Genomic DNA, 23,614 nt, shown 5'->3' with positions numbered 1-23,614 from the left:
ACATTATTATGCATGTCTTTTGAGCTCAATGACACTTTGTAGGTGCATAAATAGTCCAGAATTATTGTTTTTAATTTTAAACATATTTTGCTGATAAGATGTCCCAGCAAACTAGAGTTTGCTAAAAATAACTCCCATCCAACAATGATTGTGATTTAGCTGGTTCAGTTCTACAAGTTAATGTTGAACAACGGTTATGTCAACATTCTGCCTAATCTAAACTTCTATCTAACTATTGATGAGTTTTTGTGTCGTATGTATGTTGATCAAAAACAACTGTTCAACTTTTATCCAACAGCCGCCAACTTACAAACTTCCATTGAGTGGAAGATTTTTGAACCCAAACTAGGGTCATCTACACTATACTCCTGCATACCTAAAGTTACCAAATCAATCCAACGCGTGTCACACACGTCAGTTGTGTCAAACTTGAATCCTTCGTACCACACGTGACTTACAGTCCATCATTTCGCGTACATGGTATCGAGCTGTAATTTTCTAAATTACAACCTGACAGCTCTCGCGCTCAGTCCAACCAACAATTTTTTTTTCTCATGGGACTTTCTTCGCGAATCTCAAGAGATCTACGCAATTTGACCAAAACTTTTCGAGGACTTTCTTCCTACACGAATGATTCGTAAAATTATAAGATTCAACCAGCAGCAGCAGCAGTGGGCCGAGCATCTCCGTAAAGAAATGTTTTCAAGGAGAAATTATGTCCATTTCTTGCGCCGCATGTGAACACGCCTCAAACCTTGACATCGTATTAAGCGTCACAAAAAAAACGGTGGAAAAAAAGCTAAATAGAAGCTCCATTTGTTGTGTTTAAACGCCCCATCGAACGCTAATTTGTCCGCGGGATTTGCTGCGATGTTTGCAAAAAAAGGAAACACAAACTCCCTCATGCTGGCCGAAGGAAAGCGTGTAAGTTGTTAATTGAAATTGAACAAAAGTTAATGGCTCGGGCCATATCTTCACGCGTCAACGCGTCCCTCAACCGTGGGAGGCGCAGCATCAGAAGGGGTGAGGTGGCAAATTATTGTTATTTTAAAGCTTTAGTGAGTCAAACGGTAATATGACGAGCGAAAAACGCTTACGTAAAGAGATTTGAAAGCTATGCAAAAATGTTAAGTTCCAAAATTACGTTTATCGGTATGAGTTTGTGGTCTTCCTATTCAATGCTCCAGGCTGGCTAAGAAATTATGGAAAAGTATAGTTTGTATCAACATACAGCGTACAAACACATGCCAATGAAACGTTAAACTAGAACCAATGAACTGTAACGCGACATTTCCTTTTTTAACGTTTTCCCAGTAATGTAGTGGAAAATTCGCAACCACTATATCTCATTTTCCGCGTACCTCACCCCTTACACTGGACAGGAGAACGATCACAGAGGTCCAGCTGGGCGCGCGATAACTCTTTGATCACTTTTACTTTTGTTGCGGGGGAGCCATAAAATGTGGTGAGCGTTCAGCATATAAATAATGGCCGCACTGCACTGCAAACTCCTTAGACCCTCTAAATTGATTATTGTTCCGGTCGAAGCGGGGGAGGCCGACCTCTGCGTTGCGCTGCATCGGGGTGAACTAACAAACTTTAATTTCTTCAATGGGTAATATAATGTATCGCTTTCTGATTTTAAAACGAGAGTTTGCGAGCTCTAAGGCTGCTGCAAGAAATGATTGTAATGGGATGTGGTCAGGCTTGGGGGTACATGAACATGGAAATCGCTTTTTATTACTTCCATGTTTGTTTTACAATAAATAATTAATTCAATCCATTATAAGCTATTACCTAATGGTTTTAAGTATTTCAATGCATATTAAATTTAAGTGTTGCGTGATCCAACGAATGGAACATTTTATGTTAATGTTTGCTTAAGTCAAATGCTTTTGAAAGCTCATTCAACTTTTCATTGCTTCGTATTTTCAAATAAAACTCTAACAAATTAAGTTTGGATATCCGATGTGACAAAAAAAAACAGTTTTCAAAAAATTATTCCATTGAAAAAAGAGAAGAAGAGAAGCAAACTTAAAAATTTCATAGGAATAATTTCTGTTGTTTTTTGTTGTTTAAGTTTTCAATATTGTACCTTTTTCTTTTCTTTCTGAGGTGTTAAAGGTTATTAAACTTTGTGTTAAATTGTTTTAACAACATAAAATTCCCACTCCATTTTCTCGATGGGGCTTGATTGTAAATTATAAAGTTTGATAATGTACTTCTAAAGTTATGCGAAAACGGGACGACAGTTGTAACAAAATTTCTTATCAATTACAAATTAATCTGTTTCTATAATTTCTTAGCTCGACAGATAGCTTGCTATCGTTTTATTTATTTTCCCAGCACTTTTGACTATATTTTTTTTAATAACGATTTTAATAACGAAACTTAGTTGATATTTGTAATCGTTCAACCCTGCCAAAATATATTTTTATTCTCTAGATAATAGGATGTATGTATTTCCAAAAAAAAAATATATATAAAAAATAAAATAACAAGTCATAGTCTCAACATTTCAATGCAATATGTGTTTTAAAATGCATTTTACACTAGTTCAGATTTGAGCAAAAATTTCAGCGAAAAAAAGCTTTGTGTGGTACTAAACTGGGTGATGAATAGAGAGAATGCGTAACGTGATTTTCGAATGATCCCACTTTGTTTACATCTACAAAGTTGGAGGCCGTTTAAGCACAAGCACGGCTTTTTTCTTACTGGTAAATGAGCTGTTTTATAATCAGTAGTATGTGTTTTATTTTGTCTAGTTTTTGACATTTTTTTTGCTGGCAATTGTTACGTTTCGATCGGTTAGAAGAGATTTTGCTTTTTTACGGGTGACGAAGAACTGCGGCGAGAGTTTCATTCTGCGATGTCGCAGATAAATTCCCTGACTGATTTTGGAATCCAGCAGAAAAAACTTTAAATAAAATTTTAACCATCCTTACCAAACATTTTATTTTCATCTAAAATTTTAATTTAAATATGGCTCAAGTCAAAGAGAAAGTATAAAAATTTTAATGATGAAAAAAATGAGTAATGTTTTACGTTTTCGCAAAAAGACTTTACTTATTTGTTTTCTTTGGATGAAATTATGATCATGTTTTCTCTATGTCAAAAAAAAAAAAAAAACATTTTAAATCATTTATTTCTCATACTAGTCTCTAAACAATTTTATCAGCATTAAAATCGACATGTGAATATTCGAAAATCTGTACATTGCCAAGAGATTTTTTTATCGATTTGGCTTCTTCGGCAAAGTTGTGAGTAATCATAAAAATAATAATAATAATAATAATAATAATAATAATTTCTACTTTTTTTATTTGACTAAATATGAAATTTCCTAAATAAAATGTTTTATTTTGGATTCTTTCAACAGGATTGTTGTACTGTGAAAAGTATCAATTAAATGTTTTTGAAGTTTTTTCGTGTCATGTTTATCTTTTTTTAATATCGCCAGTTGAAAAATAAGGGCTAAAATTCGGAAATGACACGAAAAAACGTTAAAAACATTTAATTAATACTTTTTACAGTACATAAATCCTATTCAAAAAATCCACAATTAAACATTTTATTTCTGAAATTCAATTTTAAGTTATACAAATGTCAAATAAAAAAAAGATAGAAATTATTATTATTCTTTTTTTTTTTGAAAGTGCCAACAATTTTTCCAAAGAAACCAAATCGATAAGAAAATCTCTTGGCAATGTACAGATTTTCCAATATTCACAAGCCGATTTTTGTGCCGATAAAATTGTTTAGAGACAAGTATGATGGCTTCGTTAATTACGAGCTGAGAAAATTTTGTACACTTATATTTTCAAAACTTTGCTGGAAAAGAGGTTCTTAAAGTTTAAATTTCATCAAAAAAAATATCTCTAATATTATCCCTTATTTTTCAACTGGCGATATTAAAAAAAAAGATAAACATGACACGAAAAAACATCAAAAACATTTAATTGATACTTTTCACAGTACATCAATCCTGTTGAAAGAATCCAAAATAAAACGAATGTATGACAAAAGGTCGAAAGACATAAGGTCGAATGGACAAAAGGTCGAATGGACAAAAGGTCGAATGCCAAAAGGTCGAATGGACAAATGGTCGAACGGACAAAAGGTCGAAAGGACAAAAGGTCGAACTAAAAAATTTACATTTTACCAAACAAAACTTTAGATTTGAGGCTAAATACACAAATAAAAAAACGCCCTTGACGTTGAAGACCTCTGGCGGTTGTAAGTGGAGGTTAAGTCCCGGAATCGGGCGCAACTAATCGGCTGTGAAATTGGGGGCATAGATTTAATGATTTTTAATGATAATGTGATTTAAAAAATTTCTTTTATTTCACTTCTATATTTTTAAAAATTTAGTGGTTTTTTGAATAAAAACTTGCCCCCGGATTGTTGGAGGCATTTTGAAAGGGGGGGGGGGGGATAGAGGGGGTTTTCTATAAAAATATAAATAAATACGATTGTTTTTTTATTTATCAAGCTATGTTTTTGAAGTCAGATTTTTCTTAAGATCTCTTGTGACCAAGAAATAAAAATATTTTTTTAAGAAGTTGAATTTTTAGAAAAGAACCGAATATATTTGAAAGAATGGAAAAATTCACAAAATCATTACGACAGTCAAAAATAGGTTTTTAAAAATAAAATTTATGCTTAAGAAATATTTTAGAAGTCGAACTTTTTTTTGAAGAACTGCCCATATTTAACAGAATGGAAAAACTCACAAAAACATTACGGCAGTCAAGAGTAAGTTGTTTTAAAAAATAAAAATAAACTTCCAAAATAGAAAGAATGAAAAAAACTCACAAAAATATTACGACATACAAGAAAATTTTGTTTAAAAATAAAATAAAAGCCTAAAAAATATTTTGGAAGTCAACCTTTTTTTGGAAGAACAGTTCATGTTGAAAAGAATGGACACTTACAAAAATATTTTGACAATCAAGAATTACATACATAAAAACTTTCAAAATATTTTAAAAGACGAACTTTTGTTTTAAGGAACTGCTCATGTTTGAAAGAATGGAAAAACTCACATAAATATTATGACAAACAAGAGCAGGTTGTTTAAAAATCAAATAAAAACTTTAAAAAATATTTCAGGAGTCTAACTTTTTTTGGAAGAACTGCTCATGTTTGAAAGAATGGAAAAACTCACAAAAATAAGTTGACAGTCAAGAATTGGTTGTTTTTGAAAATTAAAATAAACTTCCAACAAATTTCAGAATTTAAACTTTTTTTTCAAGGAACTGCTCATGTTTGAAAGACTGGAAAAACTAAAAAAAATATTTTGACAATCAAGAATTTGTTGTTTTAACAATAAAAATAAACTTCCAAAATATTTAACAAGTCGAACTTTTATTTTAATGAACTGCTCATGTTTGAAAGAATGGAAAAACTCACAGAAATATTTTGACAATCAAGAAAATGTTGCTTGAAAAATTAAAAATAAACTTCCAAAATATTTTATTAATCGAACTTTTGTTTTAAGAAGCTGCTCATGTTTGAAAGAAGGGAAAATCTCACAAAAATATTACGACAATCAAGAATAGGTTATTTTTAAAAATAAAAATAAACTTCCAAATTTTTTCAGAAGCCATAGAAATCTTCTCAAAAAATGATTTGGAAATTATTCTGCTTAGTTAAAAAAAGATCATAACTAAAAGGATGAATAAACCAAGAATTAACTCACAGAAAAAATCAGACTTGATGGCAAGAATTTTTTTTTTCAGGATTTTGTATAAGTTTATAGTTACAATTATTTGTTTCATTTTTTCACATTCGACCTTTTGTCCTTTCGACGTTTTGTCCATTCGACCTTTTGTCCACTTTCGACCTTTTGTCCATTCGACCTTATGTCTTTCGACCTTTTGGCATTCGACCTTTTGTCCATTCGACCTTATGTCTTTCGACCTTTTGTCGCAAAAAAATCAAAAATAACTGTATTCTTTTGGTGGCATAAATAACGCTTTAAAATAAGCAAAATTACAAAGTGCGTATTATTCACGGTACTCATCACCCAATGTAAGCCAACCCTTTTGGTGTTGAGCATGGAGCATAAAAAAAAGCGCCGACGATTCAAAGATTCCTTCGAAAAGCGAAAGGTTACACATCTTAGGAAATCTGCGCGACGATCGACGACGAATGATCGGGTGAATGTCTCATTTAATTTTGTACCACTCCTCACGTGTACGGATGACGACGACGACCCTTGCTGGAGGCAAATAATTTGACAAATGTTCGCGATCTGGCAGCGGGGGCAACTCGGCAGACGTCTCGGCGGCTCCTCTTAACATACGTGCTGTAATCGATCGACACCAACTGGCGGCGGCGGCGGCGATCTTCTGTGTGATTATGCGATATGCTGCGATGGTGGTGGCGGTGAAAGGTTAACAAACTTTAGTGGTTTATGTTTTATGTTGCTTATGTAATTGCGGGGAACAGGTTTTTGTTTGTAAGGTACTTGGTACACCCAAACGACAGATGTGTGTCATTCAAGGCGACAACCGTTGACTGACAGCTCGTTCCATTAAGAGGACAAAGACGAAAAGTGTCGTTGCGTTCTGCCTTTTTGCTACTATCAAGAACTCGTGGAGCATTGGCAAAGTAATAGACTCTCATCCAAAGGGCTCCGACTGGGATCTCGATTGACGCATTTTTTTTGCTTTCATGACGTGTAGTTCGTCTCAGAGTTAGACTTATCTTATTTGGGTGTAAGTATTGTTGAAAATTAAGCACTTGACCATCATCTAAACTTGAAAGGAAAAGTAAAGCATTCCTTAATCTGTAATAAAACACTCGATGATTTTATAACCTGAAAATTTTGCGCAAACTCGCGTAGTTTAACTCGAATGAAAGTGAAAACTATAAACCGTATGTGTGCAAATTCAACAGTACCTTCACCAGCATGCGCCACAACGTGGCCAGCCTGGCCCATAATGCATCATGAATGTACTTCCGCGAGATGGCGTACCAACCCTCTAAAACTTCCATCAAGCCAGAGTTAGCATTCCCGTGCGAAAATGGACCTAACCTCAACCATTTTTGGGCAATAACAACGCAACCCCTATTGCGTTGCAGTCCTCGTTTACCCGGAAAGATGCGGAGAGTTCCACGAGATTTTGGGATCTTTGGGACCCCTCGAGGAGATATCGGAGTCCCGTTGCTTTACGCACGCGGGATATTCCAGGGTCCCAGCTCGTCGAAATTTAAATAATCTACCAATTTACGACCCGAAACGTCCAAATTATTAATCGCGTTCACGCTTCCAAACCAGACAACATTTTGTCACCCATTTTGGGGCATCTCGTCGCATCTTCAGCTGCCCCGTCCGAAAAAAAAGACAAATCGACCTGTTCTCTTCTCCCGACGAGATGCATTTGCATAGACACGGGCCATAAATTGATGCTTTTCATAGATCGATAAATCCCCGGCGTTTTTTTCGGGTTTTCAGTGGTTCTGGGATCCATCCCGGGGCCGCCCAGCAAAAGGTTGATTTTTTTTACGAGCTCCTTAACGAGGGGTCATTAGAAGGGTTCGCGAGAACATCTCCGGACCCATCAAGCGCTGCTTCCCCCGAGGCTTTTTTTGTAGGTTAGATGAGAAATCAAGTCCCATAAACTTGTTTTGGAAGCTCCCACCGCTCGAAATCAATTTTATTAAATATATTGGATTTTATATCCACTGCACATCTCCGTTGAGCGAGGCGCGAGCGCGCGCCCTTGACGTTGAAGACCTCTGGCGGTTGTAAGTGGAGGTTAAGTCCCGGAATCGGGCGCAACTAATCGGCTGTGAAATTGGGGGCATAGATTTTGTTGTTGCGTTGCTGGGGGTACAAGGGAAATAAAATGGGATGCTTTTTCCTCCCAAAATCTACAACCTTGATATCGGAAATCGACGATTAATTTGGGAAGAGAAAAATGATTCGCTGATGGTGTAATTGATTTTATTGGTTTAGGTTTTAATAAAATGAACGTAAAGACATAAATCAAAAAAGTTTTTTTCAATAAACCATTCAATGTTTGTTTGGCTACTTTGTATTTGTAATTTGCAATCTTGTATTCTTACATTTAGCAATAAGATTTAAGCATTACATATTTGTCTCCCTATAATTGGAGCCTAACATTTCAAAAGGGCACACAACTTTTATAAACAATAGTTTATCCCGTTCACTCGAATGACAGTTTACCTAAGGTGTGAAAGGGACACACTCTTGTTTAAAAACGTTATGTGCCCTAATGAAATGGCAAGCACGAATTTACCCTAACAACCCAACTCCCATTTTCTTCCCCATTCTATATCTCAATTGCTTCTTTAGACGGATTTCAATCCAAAAGTTCGTCAAAATCTTTTTTTCAACAAATTTTTGAACATGAAATGTTTGGAAAAAAATACATTTATTTTGAAAAATAAATTTTTTGGACAACTTAAGGGGTTACATGCATGTAGTAAATCACAAAATTTCATACTACAGAAAATTTACCAAATCAATTCAAAAGATGGTTTTCAAACAATCCTGAAATTTGCATGAAGATATTTCATGATAAAAGTAAGTTACAGACGATTTAGGCTGAAAATTTTGCCATGCGCAAAGCGAGCGTTTTTCTCTGAACACCGAGTTGATTTACGGGTGCCACGATATCTCGAGATGGTATAGACCAAATTGGCTGAAATTTTGGGTGAAGACTCGCAAGACATATCCCGTGTGCATGACGAAGCCCGATTTTGAAGTTTTGCATTTTTCAAAAATACAAAAATCAAAAACTTTCTATTTTTATATGAAAAACATAAGTTTTTTTTTTTAAATCGGCCTTCGTCATGCACACAGGACCGGTTTAATGAGTCTTCACCAATATTTTAAGCCGATTTGGCCAAGGCAGTGTTAAGATATCGTGGCACCCGTTTTTTTAAATGCTAACTTCATATAGCTATATCTCGGCAATGATACAACCAAATGTCTTCAAATGTATTTTGTTAATAGTTGAAAATGTATTTTTTAATGTCCTGGAAACAGATTTTAAAAAAGTTTGAGTTTGTGCTCAAACCAACCTCTGACATTTTTGCCGATTTACATGTATGTAACCCCTTAAGCGGTTTAGTAGAGGTTTAAACTTTAAATGTTAGTCAAAAATGTATGTAGTAATTGTTGAATTTGTTCAGACCGTTCAGAAACACGTTGATAATTAAAATTAAATTTGATAACTAATGGTATAAATTGCAAAAAAAAAAAACAGAATGGAAAAAAAGTTATCGAAAAATGAAGAGAAGACATAAATAGGTGACTGATAATAATGTAGAAAGAATAACATTAAAATAAAAACAAAAGTTATGCAAGACATTTGCAAACAGGAATACGGAAAAAAATAATAATTTTCATTGAAATAATTGGCCAGTTGTGGGTTAAAATGATTTTTGGAAAACGGATTGGTAATTTGGATAAAAGGGTAAAAATGTAGGGGAATAAAATATATCAATCTAAACAAAATGAGAAATACAGCATTTTTAGCAAAACTTGCTTAAATTAATCATCTTAAACAAGGGTTTCATTTAAGGCAATAAAGTTGATAAAAAATGTTGTTGATTGTTCATAGATTTTTTCCAAGTTTTCAAGAATATTGTCTAAAAATTGTCTTGTTTTTTCAATTAATTTAGATATTAAATGAATAAAACAAACGATTCAAGAAATACGAACAATCTATCCATTGAATAGATTTTTTCCATTTTAAAATTCCAATTAGTTATTGTTTTTTGCTATCTGCTTTAGATAATTAAAAAAAAAACAATTATTTGATAAAAAATCAAAGTTTGTGATTTTTAAGGGTACAAATAAAATTAAAAAAGAATAAACGATTGAAACATCCGGCCAACCATCGTTTCACAAAAATCAAATTTGGCCCACAGAGTGAAAAGATTTAGCTTAAAAAACATTTCTTAAAAAAATAGCTAATTTTTTAAGCATTTATCACAGTTCGATGACAAAATTACAGTTATCAATAAAAAATAAAACTACCTAATGCATTTTTTGATTTATTCAATGACCATGGTAGCGTAAATTGTGAAAAATCTATGTTTGCCCTCCTCACCTTACTGAGAAAAGGCTATAAAATCACTCGAAAAACGAAATTCTTAATTTGACCTCCTAGACCCACCTTCATGTATACTTATCGACTCACATTCTGAGCAAATGTCTGTGTGTGTGGTGGGATGTTGATCAAAAAAATTGCACTGGATTATCTCGGCACTGGCTGAACCGATTTGGACCGTTTTGGTCTCATTCGATCTGTCTTGGGGTCCCATAAGTCGCTATTGAATATTATGCAGTTAAGTTAAGTACTTCAAATTTATGCTAAAAAACGATTATAACAAAAGTCCGGAATATTGTAAAAAGGGTGGTTTTTGTAAGAAACCCCGTCATGTTATACATTTTTAGAAAGGTATTCGAAAGACCTTTTCAAGGAGTTCAAAAGATTGAACCGGATCTTAGATAATTTGATGAAAACGTTGTCTGAATCTATCATGCGACCTGTCGTTGGATAGGTGATCAAAAGACCTTTCCAACGAGTTCAAAAGATTGGAGATCTGACAACCCTATCAAAAGTCATAAGTAAATAAGTGTCCTGAATTATGAAGATCTGACTACCCAATCTGATGGTATGAATAATGAATCAAGTTGATAGAACACTGAATGGTCCGCCCTTGTGTATCTATTTTGGATAGCATTACTCTCTAAATGTGAGGAAGGCAACAACCACTTAAGGGTGGATTAAGTAACGTTTTTATTTAGCTTCACAATTGTGTTCAGGTTTAAATTGTGTCAAATTTAACAAAAACTAATTACAAATAAAAATAACGCATTGATTTTTTTTCAAAGCCGTTGGAAAAAAGTGATTTTCAGGCTAGTTTTCAGGCTTTATTTCAATATTTAAAATTTAATTCTTTTTGAAATGCTCAATGTGCTGATTATCTAATCGCTGTCTTATTTTTAGTTGTCAAGCTAAACCCCTGTACTACTCTTAAGTGATTTAGATTTTTTAAATAAAAGATGGCAGCCAAAATGGCCGTAATTTAATATTGAGGAAATGCAATTGGTAATTAAAGGCAATCAACTATTCACATTTGACTAAAATGGCGTCTTGAAACTAAAATTTGATGGTAAAAGCTACAAATAAAAAACGAACAGATTTATTTCCTTTGTTCATGATTTGACACAAACCCTCGGAAAATCCAAGTTTAGAACAGTCGAGTCTGAACTGTATTCCAATGTGGATATAACAAGAAGTATATTTTTTCTATTTGAAATTTTAAAATTTGCATCTCGGTGAAAAATCTCAGCTACAAAACTATCTTCCTCGTTTTATCACTTTTCAATTAACCCTCATCCGTCCTCTCATCCTCACACGAGAGAGCCCCCCAACACCACTCGACCAATCTTTCAATTCATTATCCAAACAATTCGCTCATTATCATACATTTCCCATTCCGTCGCGAAACTTCGCGCGTACCGCGATGCCGGCTCATTTCGTGTTGTTTTCAAAGCTTTTTTTTTTCTTCTGTCCCAAACACTCGTTTTCTTCGAGAGCTCAAGAGAGCAACGGAGTGTTTATCCGCGGCGCACTCACAAACCAAAACATTAGGGCACTCTTTGCTCACAAAGTGGAGTTGGGAGAGAGCAAGTTGTCCGCGTGAGTGCCTCTCTGTTGTTGCTGTGTCGCAGGCAGAAACTCCGCCGTTGACTCATTCCACCGTTGGCTCTCATCGGGAACGGACGCGTGTTTCGATGTTGTGTGGCGTTGGTTTTTAAAAGTTTTGTTTTTTTGAACAACAGTGTTTGGCGGGTTCGAAGTTTCGAAGGACGATAATTAGTGGTTGTGTGTGTGGCTGGAGGTTCTAGGAAGCAGCTAATCATCATCGTTCTACCCCGAGTGCTGAAAAAGGGATTCTCGGGGTAACTTATTAGTGGCAGTGACTAAGGCAATTTTCGGACTTTGTTGTGGCGCGATTATCCTGATTGCCACACCTGCAACGCTGGAAGTGCCTGAAAACAAGCGGGGAAACATAGAAAACACCTGACTCATTTGAATCGTGCGGGCTGTAAAAAAACACAAAAAAAAAAAACAGATAAAGCAAAATGTAAAACGACTCAACAGCCTGCACGCACATATGCGTCTACCTCGCCAAAGTTGTTATTATGGTGAATTTGATGATCGGACCTGTGCTACCCGAATCCGGCGAAGAAGCCCAAGCTGGAAGGAAGAACGGAAAGACCCCAGCAGCTTAACGATCCTGACTACTTGAGAGTAAAAACGGCAGCAGCAGCAGGTCAAGTGGCAGTTACAGCCAAGCCAACTCCGGAATTGGAATTGATTGGTTTTTGTATGGATTTTGACAGCTGTCGGCGCTAGTGACGTCACACGAAGACGGAGGCGGGAAGTGATCGAGTAGTCACCGCTTGAAACAAAAACAACTTCGGCCAAAACAAGTGGTGGCGCGCGAGCGGTGAAGACATCGATAGTGACCAAAAGCCCGAACAAGTGGTGCTGCTTGTAGATAGGTCGAAATCGGCCAGAGTTAGAGTGTTTTGGTGTTTTTGGCGCGCCATCTATAGTCGCGTCTCGCGCGCGCAACTTTCACAACAGTTTGTCGTTTTCGACTGTGTGTGTGTGTGTGTGCGTGAGTGTGTGTGCGTTTTCGGTCGTTTTGTATAAATAAATAATTAAATAGAGGAGTGGAAATCGAACCGCGCCAACCGAAAAGGAGATATCGGCGGCCGGAGGAAGTGGGCTTTTAAAATTAGTGGAAAGTGTTTGGCGGCGTGCGTTCGAATGTGTCCAAAAAATTAAAAGCCACTAAACAGACCGGCCTCACTTTCGGTTTCAAGCCCCTGGTGTCGCGCACTGAAGAAAGGGAAAAAAGTCCGAATTAATGCACCGGAAAAGTGATTTCGTAATTATCTCGCGACCATGACGTACCGGCGACGACAGCGAATCTTGGTGAATCGCAAGCCGTGCTAGACTACGTGACCTAGTGCAGCAGGGACTGCTAGCGAAGTATTGATTTTGTAGCAGAACAGAAGCCAGCGGATTGCGTGCAACGAAACACCTGAACATCGGGAAGAGGCAGCGACATCGACGACGGAAAGTGAAAACGGAAGGAGGAGGAGCAACTTCTAAGCTGTTGAGGAAGGAAGAACTGTAGCACTTGAAATCGGATCATCATGTACTTAGTACAGGTAGGAAGAGTCTATTTCTGTGCGGTTTTCAACGCTGGGATTGTTACCGGGGTTTTACGTGTCACTAAACGAGCAAATGGATCGAATCTGTTTCGTCGGGTTTCCAGGCCATTTGCTTTTTGTAATTTTACACCAGTTAGAACGATTCGTTACACGTTATTTATTCGTTACGATAGTCTGTTAGCATTAAAAATGCATACTGCATTATTTTTTAAAGATATTAGATGTGTTGAAAATATTTCTTCTTATAGCATATTAAAACTTCACTCCACACATTCAAAATTGTGGTAATGTTTGTTTCGTTGATCTTCATACTTATTATTTTGAAAAGTTCTGCTGATTTCGATGTTTTTTCTTAAAATATTAAGATCAATCCAAATTTTATTTGACGAAACTTTAAAAAATATTCATAGGTCAAAAAATAAAATAATTGGGTCCTAAAGTGAAGCTTAGATTGCTGATATTATTGTTCACAGCGATAAAGCTTATTTTTCTGAGTACAATGGCCCTTTGTACGATCATAAAGAGCTTTAAATAGATTTTTAAATCAATTTTGAAAAATTAACCTCGCGGTCCTTCTTGACAGAAAAGCTCCTACTTGACAGGTCGTTCCAAGGGGACCATAGTTGATCCATCGAAAAAATGTTGTCTTGTCAAAAAAAAAAAATTGCATTAAAATGAAAAAAAGTGATCAGAAATGGTTTTTAATCGTGTTTTTTACCGTTGTACATAAAAATTGGCATAGGGCTTTAGTACCCAATTGGTAATATGGTTAATTTGCGCCGAACTGTCAAATAAGATTATTTCTGTCAAAAGAGGTCGCGTAGTTAATTTTTCAAAATTAATTCGAACATCCATTTTAAACCATTTATGTCACCAAATACGCGATGTTACGGAAACCTTCGGGTTCACCCGGATTACGATTGGTTTTCACCCCAGTTTAATATTCATGATTTGTTTTTGCTGAAATTTCGTAGTAAATTTTCAACAGGGTGACCTTGGACGTAAACAAGCAGCCTTTCCCACTCTTGTTCTAGGGAAACTGTCACTAGAGCAAGCGGGATTGACTGTTTGTTTACATCCCAGGTTTCGCCCTTCTGAAAAATTACTACGGAATTATATGAAGTTTCTTTGAGGGACTTGAGATAATCGAGTCTAGACAAAATAGTGTTTCCTATATTTTGGTGAATCTCTGCCGAACTACGAACTGTGTACAAAATCTAGAAACTGATACATTAAGCATTGATTTTATCCATATTTCACGCAAAAGGTTGTAAATGCGGTCTTTATTGAATTGCTCTCTCAGTGATGTTTTTTTCGAGTGTTTTAAGAAATACTCCTGATGAAGGTTCTTCAAAATCAAAATAGAGGAAATATACCCTTTCTAATCAAACACATATCTTCGTCATATGAAGAGTTTGATGCTCAATTAAAGCTCCAAAAATACTATTTAGGCTATAAACTTACCAGCAACAGCACCGCCTCGAGGAAGCACACTCATTTATGCCATTTGTTGGCCAAAAAAAAAAAATCAAATTTAGTGCACTTTTGTTCATAATTTCAAATTTGATAGACCATTTCCATCATTTTGTTTGCACACACATCCAAACTGCTTAACGAAAGTCGCCATCAATATCTTTGCACTTGCGCTAACGTTTTCAAAGCGCTTAAGATATGAAATTGCTTCCGACTACCGGCAACATGTTCTTTTGAACATTAGTTAGTCACTCACTTGAAAAATAATCTCAAAACATGTAAATAATTAGCAAGCGCCATCAAAAAAAAAAATGTGCTAAGTGTTTTGACGTTTGACTTTTGACGACCCATTCCAATCGAACGAGCGAGAAGCGAAAGCAAATAAAGAACAAAGGGTGGCCACCAACACCACCAGCGCCTGTTGGTGTGATCCAGTGATGCCAGTAAACTTTCTCTATAAATGCTACTTTTCGTTAGTGTTCGCTTCAAATTTCATCACAGTTGGCAGCACTAAGAAGACCTAAAAGCGCGCTGGAAAAAAAGAACTAAGCTAAAAAAAAATGCATTCTCGTCTGATTAGAATACATTTGGGAAATATTTTTTTAAATGCTTGTAAAAGGAGTAGAATAACTATTAGTAAATTTAAAAATAAACAGAAATGTTCACAAAAAGTTGCTCTACTCGTTTGTGCATTTGGTTTTAGCAAATTTCAAGGAACTCTCCAGATTATCCAGCATCATTCAAACAAGACCGCTTAAAATGGGTATATTTACCCTATGTGCTTCATCGTTTTCTTTTTTTCTGGTCATGTCAAAACTTAATAATTTCAATTACAACTTGACAACATCCAAACCTCAAAAATCATCATTGTCCTTCCCTCAACCTGCCCTAATCCCAGCACGATCCTTTTTTAATCCGACCAAAAATTCCAGCAACCTTCGTTCGATTCGCCGAAGTTCCATGCAGTTTGTGCAACATCTTCGTACAAATTCCAATCTCAAACGAGCAAGACGAGCAAATTATCATCGCCCTGACGTGCGCACGAGATGCAATCTTCCGAAACTCAGATTCTTCGATCCCGTATCCACGGCATCCCCGATCGGTATCAATCATCGCCTGCTGTGTTAAATGTTTTCGCCCTTGGAATATCTTGGCCGGCTGTCGGAGAGCAAAACAAACCCGGCGAAACCCCAAAATTAAAGCAGATCTTGGATTTTTTTTTCTTGAAGGGATTCCCGGATTATACGCCCACGAGGGATGATAAATTCTTCCGATCCGACGGCCACGACGACGACACACAGGCAATGGCACGCCAGGACTCACGAAATGTGATACCCCCTGCGGGGTCGTCGGAATCGGTTCTTGACGCGCGCAGCCATGTTTCTTCAAGGTCCAAAGATCAAGGAGGTGCATCAGCGATCGGGTGCAGTACCTCGTTAGGAGGGTCTTTGAAAAAAACATTTATTTTTTTGATGTTATTTTTGATGAATTAGGTACAAATTTTATAGAGTGCAAATTTTGCGAATCATTTGATTAGAGTGTAAAAGTGACAGATAACGTTTTACACGCAAAAAAAGTTATTCACAGTGTTTGTCATGATCATGTTGCAGATCTAGAACAACGGATTTGCTCCTCCCAACAACCAAAAAACTTTCACTCAAACTAATTTCAGCTCGCAATTACACGCCGAGTCCCGATTCCGCTTGTTTTGAAAGCCACTCAAAACATTGTAGCGTCGTAATGGTGCTTTTTTCACTTTTATTTTTATCCCCACAACCATTCCAACGGATTTCGGGCGCAGATTTAAAGCCCCAAAAAAAGAAGCATCAACCTCACGAAAGCCGCGCGATTCTGGGCGAATCAACCAGGGTGGCCCGAACCGTGATCAGAACACGCCCCCAGGGCGCTCTTCGAGTTGATTGTTCAGGAAAGTTCCTCCGCGCGGATCAACGGCATTCTGGCCGTCCATCGAAATTGGACAAGAAAGTGGCCGCCGCGGTCAATTCTTTGAGCGCACAAACCAAGACGTGGGAATGGTGATGGTGGTTACTGTTTGGATTTTTGCTTGGTTTTTTCATTGGGGTTTTTTTCGGAAATAATCGCAACTGGCTGAAAAATCTTGTACGAGGCAATCAGATAAAGGTGCAGCGCGTACTTCATTAAGGTGCTCATTGTTCCACCGAATTTGGGGGAGGGTTTGTGCAGTTATAGAAAAGTAGTGTTATTGGATTTGTTTTTTTTTTGGTGGGAAAATGATAAGCTTGATTTCGAGGAACGGAGATGGAAGGTTTTTGTGTTATTGATTTCATTTCATTATGTTTTTGAGGTTATTGATTTCCCATGTCAATTTGAAATAAAAATTATGCAAAAGGTTCAGAAACACAAACATGCTGGAATTAGTTTGAACAATGACGGAATTATATAATTGAGTTTTCATAAGGAATTAAAAAAATAAAAATAAAAATCCAAAATTGCTCAGCAAGAAGTTACCCACAAGATTATGGTATTGATTTTGCCGGTCATACTTTATTGCTCGTTTTATTTATTTCTAATAAATTCGAAAAAATCTCCGGCACACAGAAAAAAATCATGGTAATATACATCTGGAAAGGGGTACATCTTTTATGTCAAAAAAATGTGTAATTTTACCTCTGAAAATGTGTAATTTTACCACTTTTCTGTTGTAATGTCGCGTTTTCAGTTTAAATTGAGGTAAAATTACATCATTAAAGAGGTAATATTCAACTTTCCTAAATTACACCTTCCAAATTCACAGGTTTTTTTACTGTGCAAATAAAGTGCCTCTCCGCTAAAAATACTCGACTAACTGCATTATTTTTCTAAAATGTTGCTAAAAAAAACAGGCCAAAACTACACACAAAAATATTCATTATAAAAATTGACGTTGCTTTTGCGCTGGCCGAATTTTTTGAAATTGTCGTGTTGCCAAACTGGGAAGACGCTGTATATTTTCCAGAAAACTTCAAAATTCCAACTGAAGTCAATTTTAAAGACATTTTTCTACTTTTTTCATTTATATATTTTTAAGCAGTTTTGATTTATTCTAAAAATGTGAATGTTCAAAAATTTTTTTTTTCGCTGAAAATGTTTTTTTTTGTCAAATCTTACATTTTTTTTTATTTAATGATTGCAAATCAACTAAACGGGTGTATAATGGTTTGTAATTTCATTTTTATTTATATTAAAGGTAGTTTGTGCAAGTTATTGCAAGGAATATCTTAATTGTAAGCAATATTTTTTTGTCAACAATCCATTTTTCAAACAATTTTTGATCTTTAAAAAGCATTGGAAAGAAGAACTTTTAGAAAATTTTAGGGTTGGAAGTTTAACCTGTTTTATGCGACTTTGACAAAGTTTTAAAAAATGGCTTTTTTAAGTGTTTTTTTTAAATAGGAGCAATTCTCTGAGATTTTGGTCATTCGATTTTTTCTGTATTATTTGAACGGACTGAAACTTTTTTGGTGCCTTCGGTATGCCCAAAGAAGCCATTTTGCATCATTAGTTTGTCCCTGGGTGCTGAATAGTGGTTCACAAAACGGCCTCAATTTTGAACTGTCAAAGTGGAACCAATTTACTGTTCGCCAAAAGTAGAGTGTATTATAATCGATCATCAATTTGTTTTTATTTTTGCAAGATTGAAAAATGTTTCACTTTTGAGGACCTGGAGTATAAGTCAAGAAATTTTAAGAAAGTTGAAGGCGAGACCTCATTTTTTAATAATTTTTCATGGAAGTTGTTTATGAAGGCGATACGGTTGTATCCATCCAGAAGCTGTCTTTATTGTTTGATTCCGTTTGAAAACCAACTGGTTTAGTGAAAAATTTCTTTGCTTGTTTGATCAACTTCGCTAGAATTAGCGAATTATCGCTGGACCAGGAAGAGCTGCAGGATTCCAGAATTTATCTGCGACATCGCAGAATTACAGCAAAAAATGTCAAACACTAGACAAAATAAAACACATACTACAGCTCATTTACCAGTAAGAAAAAAGTCATACTTGTGCTTGAACAGCCTGGTACTTTGTAGATGTAAACAAAGTGGGATCATTCAAAAATCACGTTACGCATTCTCTCTATTCATCACCCAGGTTTGTCCATATGATTTTCCATTCAAATTTGGCAGCTGTCCATACAAAAATGATATGTGAAAATTCAAAAATCTGTATCTTCTGAAGGATTTTTTTGATCAATTTGGTGTCTTCGGCAAAGTTGTAGGTATGGATAGGGACTATACTGAAAAAAATGATACACGGTATAAAAAAATTTGGTGGGGCTTTTTGTCACTAAAACTTGATTTGCAAAAAAAAAAACACTATTTTTAATTTATTTTTTTATTTTTTGATATGTTTTAGAGGACATCAAATGCCAACTTTTCAGAAATTTCCAGAATGGGCAAAAAATCTTTGACCGAATTATGATTTTTTGAATCAATATAATTTTTTTTTCAGAAAATCGAAATATTGGTCGCAAAAATTTTTCAATTTCAATTTTCGATGTAAAATTGAATTTGCAATCAAAAAGTACTCAAGTGAAATTTTGATAAAGTGCACCGTTTTCAAGTTATAGCCATTTTTATGTATTTTTTTTTTAAATAGTCGCAGTTATGGATTTTTTTAAATAGTGCACATGTTTACCCACTTTTGAAAAAATATTTGTTTTAAAGCTGAGAAAATTTTCTATATTTTGCTTTTTGGGTCTTTGTTGAAACGACCCTTAGTTGCTGAGATATTGCCATGCAAAAGTTTAAAAACAGGAAAATTGATGTTTTCTAAGTCCCCCCAAACAACAATTTTCTAATGTCGATATCTCAACAACTAATGGTCCGATTTACAATGTTAAAATATGATACGTTCGAGAAATTTTCCGATCTTTACCAAAAAAATATTTTCAAAAAATTTACATCAAGACTAACATATCAAAAAGGCGTAATATTGAATGTTTGTTCGGGAAAAATAAAAATTTTCGAAAAAATTTGGCTGTAGAGGGTTTAATTATATACTTTAATAACATATATGTAGAAAACGGAAAATCGATCAATCATTTATCTTGATAAATTTAAGTTACCTTTTAGCACTTCAAGAACTATATCAAACTGAATCAATTTTCTATGTAAACAAACTCAAATGATCCGTGAAGACGCACAGTTACATTAATCTAATCGAACACAAGCGCAGCCAGTCCGAAGAAAGCATCCGGGAAGAACTTATGGTTAGATTACGCCTCAAGTTCCTTCTTGTCATTATTAATGATTGCAGTACTTTCGAGAACCCCCGAAGTGTATTACACTCATTAAAGCGGCCCGGTGAAGACGCACAGTTACATTAAATTTAATTTTATGATTTTATTTTTCTGTAGGGTTTCGCTTGACCAATTAAATAATAAAATTCAAGTCGAGCAACCGTTAAGAAAACTGTTAAACTTTGCACTTCCAAACCCAATTTTGGTAAAATTAAACTTTTGATGCTTCAGATTTGAAGTGTGCGTCATCTGTTCAACGCACCTTTTCGTTCACACATTTCACCGAAACTTTCCATTTGTACACTGTTTTTGTTGCTCGTCAGAGTTGGCGAGAGTTCCGTGTCATTTGCGCTTTTTCGAGGGTCCACGCTGCTCTAATTTGCATCTCAACCAGCAGCGGGGCATACGCAACGCCCCGTCGATTTGAAGGGCCATACAGTTTTCACCAGTACTGAAAGTGTGGGAAAAAGTGGTGCACGAAGATACGGATTATCTGGAACTCATTGGACATGCACGCCATGACTCTGATTTGTTCGGCTTCGGGACTGCGTGTTCGATAAGCAGGTCGAGTTGGACTGCAAAAACAGAAATTATTGTTTTTTTTTGCTGATTTGAGGTTAGAAACTTCAGTCACACCTGCTCGGTTGCCAACTGCTCGTGATCCAGTGGATTAGTTACAATGACCTTCTGCCGTTTGGCGACTGTTGGCCGCGTGGAGATTGATTGCTTCTAGACGTTGCTGCCTGATCAGAAACGCACATGCCAAGGTGACACACATCACGAGAAATACGGTGTTTATCGATTCGGTTCGGCTCAAAGTCCTGATGCAGCATTCCACACGACAGCAAACATTCGCGTGAACAACAACAGGAAAGGAACCTGCGCTGTCGTGCAGGTAACTAGTTTCAACCTTCGGATATCCAACAATGTCGGCAAAAAAAAGAGAAACAGCTAGAGGTACTTTTTATGCATGTAGAGCACACTGGTAGTAAATGTGTCGAGTCGCTACAACCCTCTCAAGGACTCTCGCGGTGCGGTGAACCTGTTTCACGTGGCGGCCAGACTAGACCCCGGGGAAGAGGGTGGCCGCGGTTTAGAACAGAAAATTCCCGTCGTCGTTGAAGCGGGCTTTTCTCACGCAAACCCGCAGGGCTCGCGAAGGTTCTCTATAAATATACACCTTTAGCGCGCGAGTTTTGTATCGATATGTGGCCCAAGTGGCGTTTCATTTGCGGTAGGTTTAGGACCAAGAAGTTTCGAGCCGCGGGTTCTGAATAAACACAAATGTTTTGCAGACTGATTGATAGCTTCCAGCTTTGGAATTAGATCCGTAGATAGACGGTTGTGGAACTGTAGAATCATTAAGGTAAAGTTGTTTGAGCGCTTGATTGCAAGGATTTGAGTGAAAAGGGTAATTTTGTTCGGGGTGCTGAAACTAGGGTAATGATTGTGGAGGGTATTTGGAGCAAATAGAACTGTGGTACAATTCATCGATAGAAATTGAGTCATCAGATTTGCTCAGGATTTCCATCCTTTTAGTTCACATCACGCTCACCCTTTTTTCTTTGAATTTGGAAAATATATTAAATCCCAGAAAGAAATAAAGAAAACACAAATGTTGCTTTTAAAGACACAAATCTACAGCAATTTTTTTTAAATATACTTTTTTTTTGTCTCAGATTTTGCGAACTTTCTATAACCTTCCCTGCGACTGATGTAGCAAATTTTTTAATTAGTTCATCCATGAAAGTTCTCATACAAATTCATAGAAAAACTGCATTCAAACATTCGAAAATCTGTTTCCAGAAAACGAAATTTTTGATCGATTTGGTGTCTTCGGCAAAGTATTGGGGAAAAAGCTACAATCCTCTCAAGAATGGTCAACTTTTTTTTTGAAAACTCGATTTGTTGTTGTAATTACACTCAATCCCCGGTGGTTGGTCACTTTTTCGTTTGAGACTTTTTTAGTTTGTACCCCGTTAGTTGGTCAAAGTTAAACTAAAAAGTGATGAACTGTCACTTTTTACAAGGCTCTCACGCACACTATCAAAACAAACGTATGGTCGTGTGTGTGAATTCCGTGTAAAAGGGGTGTCAAGCTAAAACGTGACTCCGTTCGTTTGACAACAGTTGGTGTCAAACCATCGGGGTTTGAGTGTAGTTTCATCTGTTTCTTCATACAAGTCTCTATACAAATTTGGTGGCTGGACATTCAAAAATGTGTATCTTGAGAACGGGTTTTCTTTTCTTTTTGATGCCTTGGACAAAGTTGTGGGCATACGGAAATTTACCATAAACATTCAAAGTATGTTTACATGGCAGCTGGGGGTTTGTTTGTAGAGCGGCCGTGGCTGACTGGTTACGGTGTTCGCTTTGTAAGCGAATGGTTCTGGGTTCGATGCCCATCTGCTCCCAACGAGAAAGTTAAGAACACATAAATTTGAAATGGTGAATATGAACGAAAAATCAAAAGTCGCTCGAGGCGTGGTTCGATCCTTCGTCATTTGGATTGGTAAGCAAAAATGCTAACCACTAGGCCATGACGACTTGGTGAGCGTGGACTGGAATTAGGAATACTGTTACAGAGAGCGAGTTGTGGCGCTATAACCACGGCAAATAATGTCCAGGGCATTCGTGGAAATACAATGTCCCATCCCAGAGGGTCCCGGAGTACCAAACCTTCTTAGCATGGTGCTCCCAACGAATATAACCAAATCTCGGAGCGTATGGTGGTGTGTCCCCACGCTTCTTCCTCCCCTGTCGATTCAGAATTGTGTTGTTGTTCGAACACTCAGTGCTCAAACTCAACCCAATTACGAGTCATCTCTGCGATACGGCTTTACGCAGTAGGCCTGGCCGCTTTAACGCTTGTGATGTTTCAATGCATTCCGATGCGATGGCGCACTACAAATGTTAATAAATGACAAGAAGAGTGCTAGGCGTCATCTAACCTAAGGCACTCTCCAGGATCCCTTCAAAAGATTGGCTGCGCTAGGGTCTGATTAGATTAGATTAGATTAGATGGCAGCTGGGGGTTTGTTTGCATCAGATTTGCTACCTCTTTCTAGCAAAAGTTTTTTGTCTGGCGACTTCTAGCTAGTTTATTTTACTGACTGCCCGATATGTCAGCCAACATATTTCGCAGGACTTTGACAGCTCGAGCTCGATCATTGTTTGCATCAGACTGATGCCATCAGTACATTGTTACGAGAAGTTTGACATTTCTGGGTTAAATTTTATTTAAAATATGAACACTATAGAATATAAATATATTGCTGAAAATATTTTTTTGATATGTTTTAAAAGACAAAAGATGTCATCTTTAGAGCAATGGCGCAAGATACCCAAATTCATTTGACAATGTTGTAAATTTTTCGGAAAAATCATGATTTTCGAAAACTGTAAAAAAGAGTTTTTTTCTCTTTTAGTTGTAAATTCAACATAAATTTCGCCATTGTAAAATATTTTCAATTTATAGTTACCAAAAAAAAAATATTTTGAGATATTGAAGACATTCAAATTTTCTTTTTGCGACTTGTTGCATACTTGTTACATTATGATTTATGACCATTTAAATGACCATTGTTTCCTGTTTTTTTAGTCGACACTATAATAAAGGATGAAAAAACTGAACTTAATTTTT

At 36.2% G+C, this 23,614-nt stretch overlaps 1 protein-coding gene across 1 annotated transcript in view; it reads left to right on the top strand.

Moving 5' to 3' along the window:
* Positions 1–11,757: 11,757 nt before the first annotated feature.
* Positions 11,758–23,614, top strand: part of LOC6035310 (supervillin) — a 388,528-nt gene continuing 376,671 nt past the window's right edge. The window contains exon 1 of the mRNA XM_038264419.1: positions 11,758–13,237. Coding sequence (XP_038120347.1) covers positions 13,223–13,237 — 15 coding nt within the window. The 5' untranslated portion in view covers positions 11,758–13,222. The remainder of the gene's footprint in view (positions 13,238–23,614) is intronic.

This window comes from Culex quinquefasciatus, chromosome 3 (assembly GCF_015732765.1).
Source record: "Culex quinquefasciatus strain JHB chromosome 3, VPISU_Cqui_1.0_pri_paternal, whole genome shotgun sequence".
NCBI classification, from domain to species: Eukaryota; Metazoa; Arthropoda; class Insecta; order Diptera; family Culicidae; genus Culex; species Culex quinquefasciatus.
The sequence above is the reverse complement of the archived record's forward strand: the minus strand, read 5'-3'. Positions and strand labels throughout refer to the sequence as shown.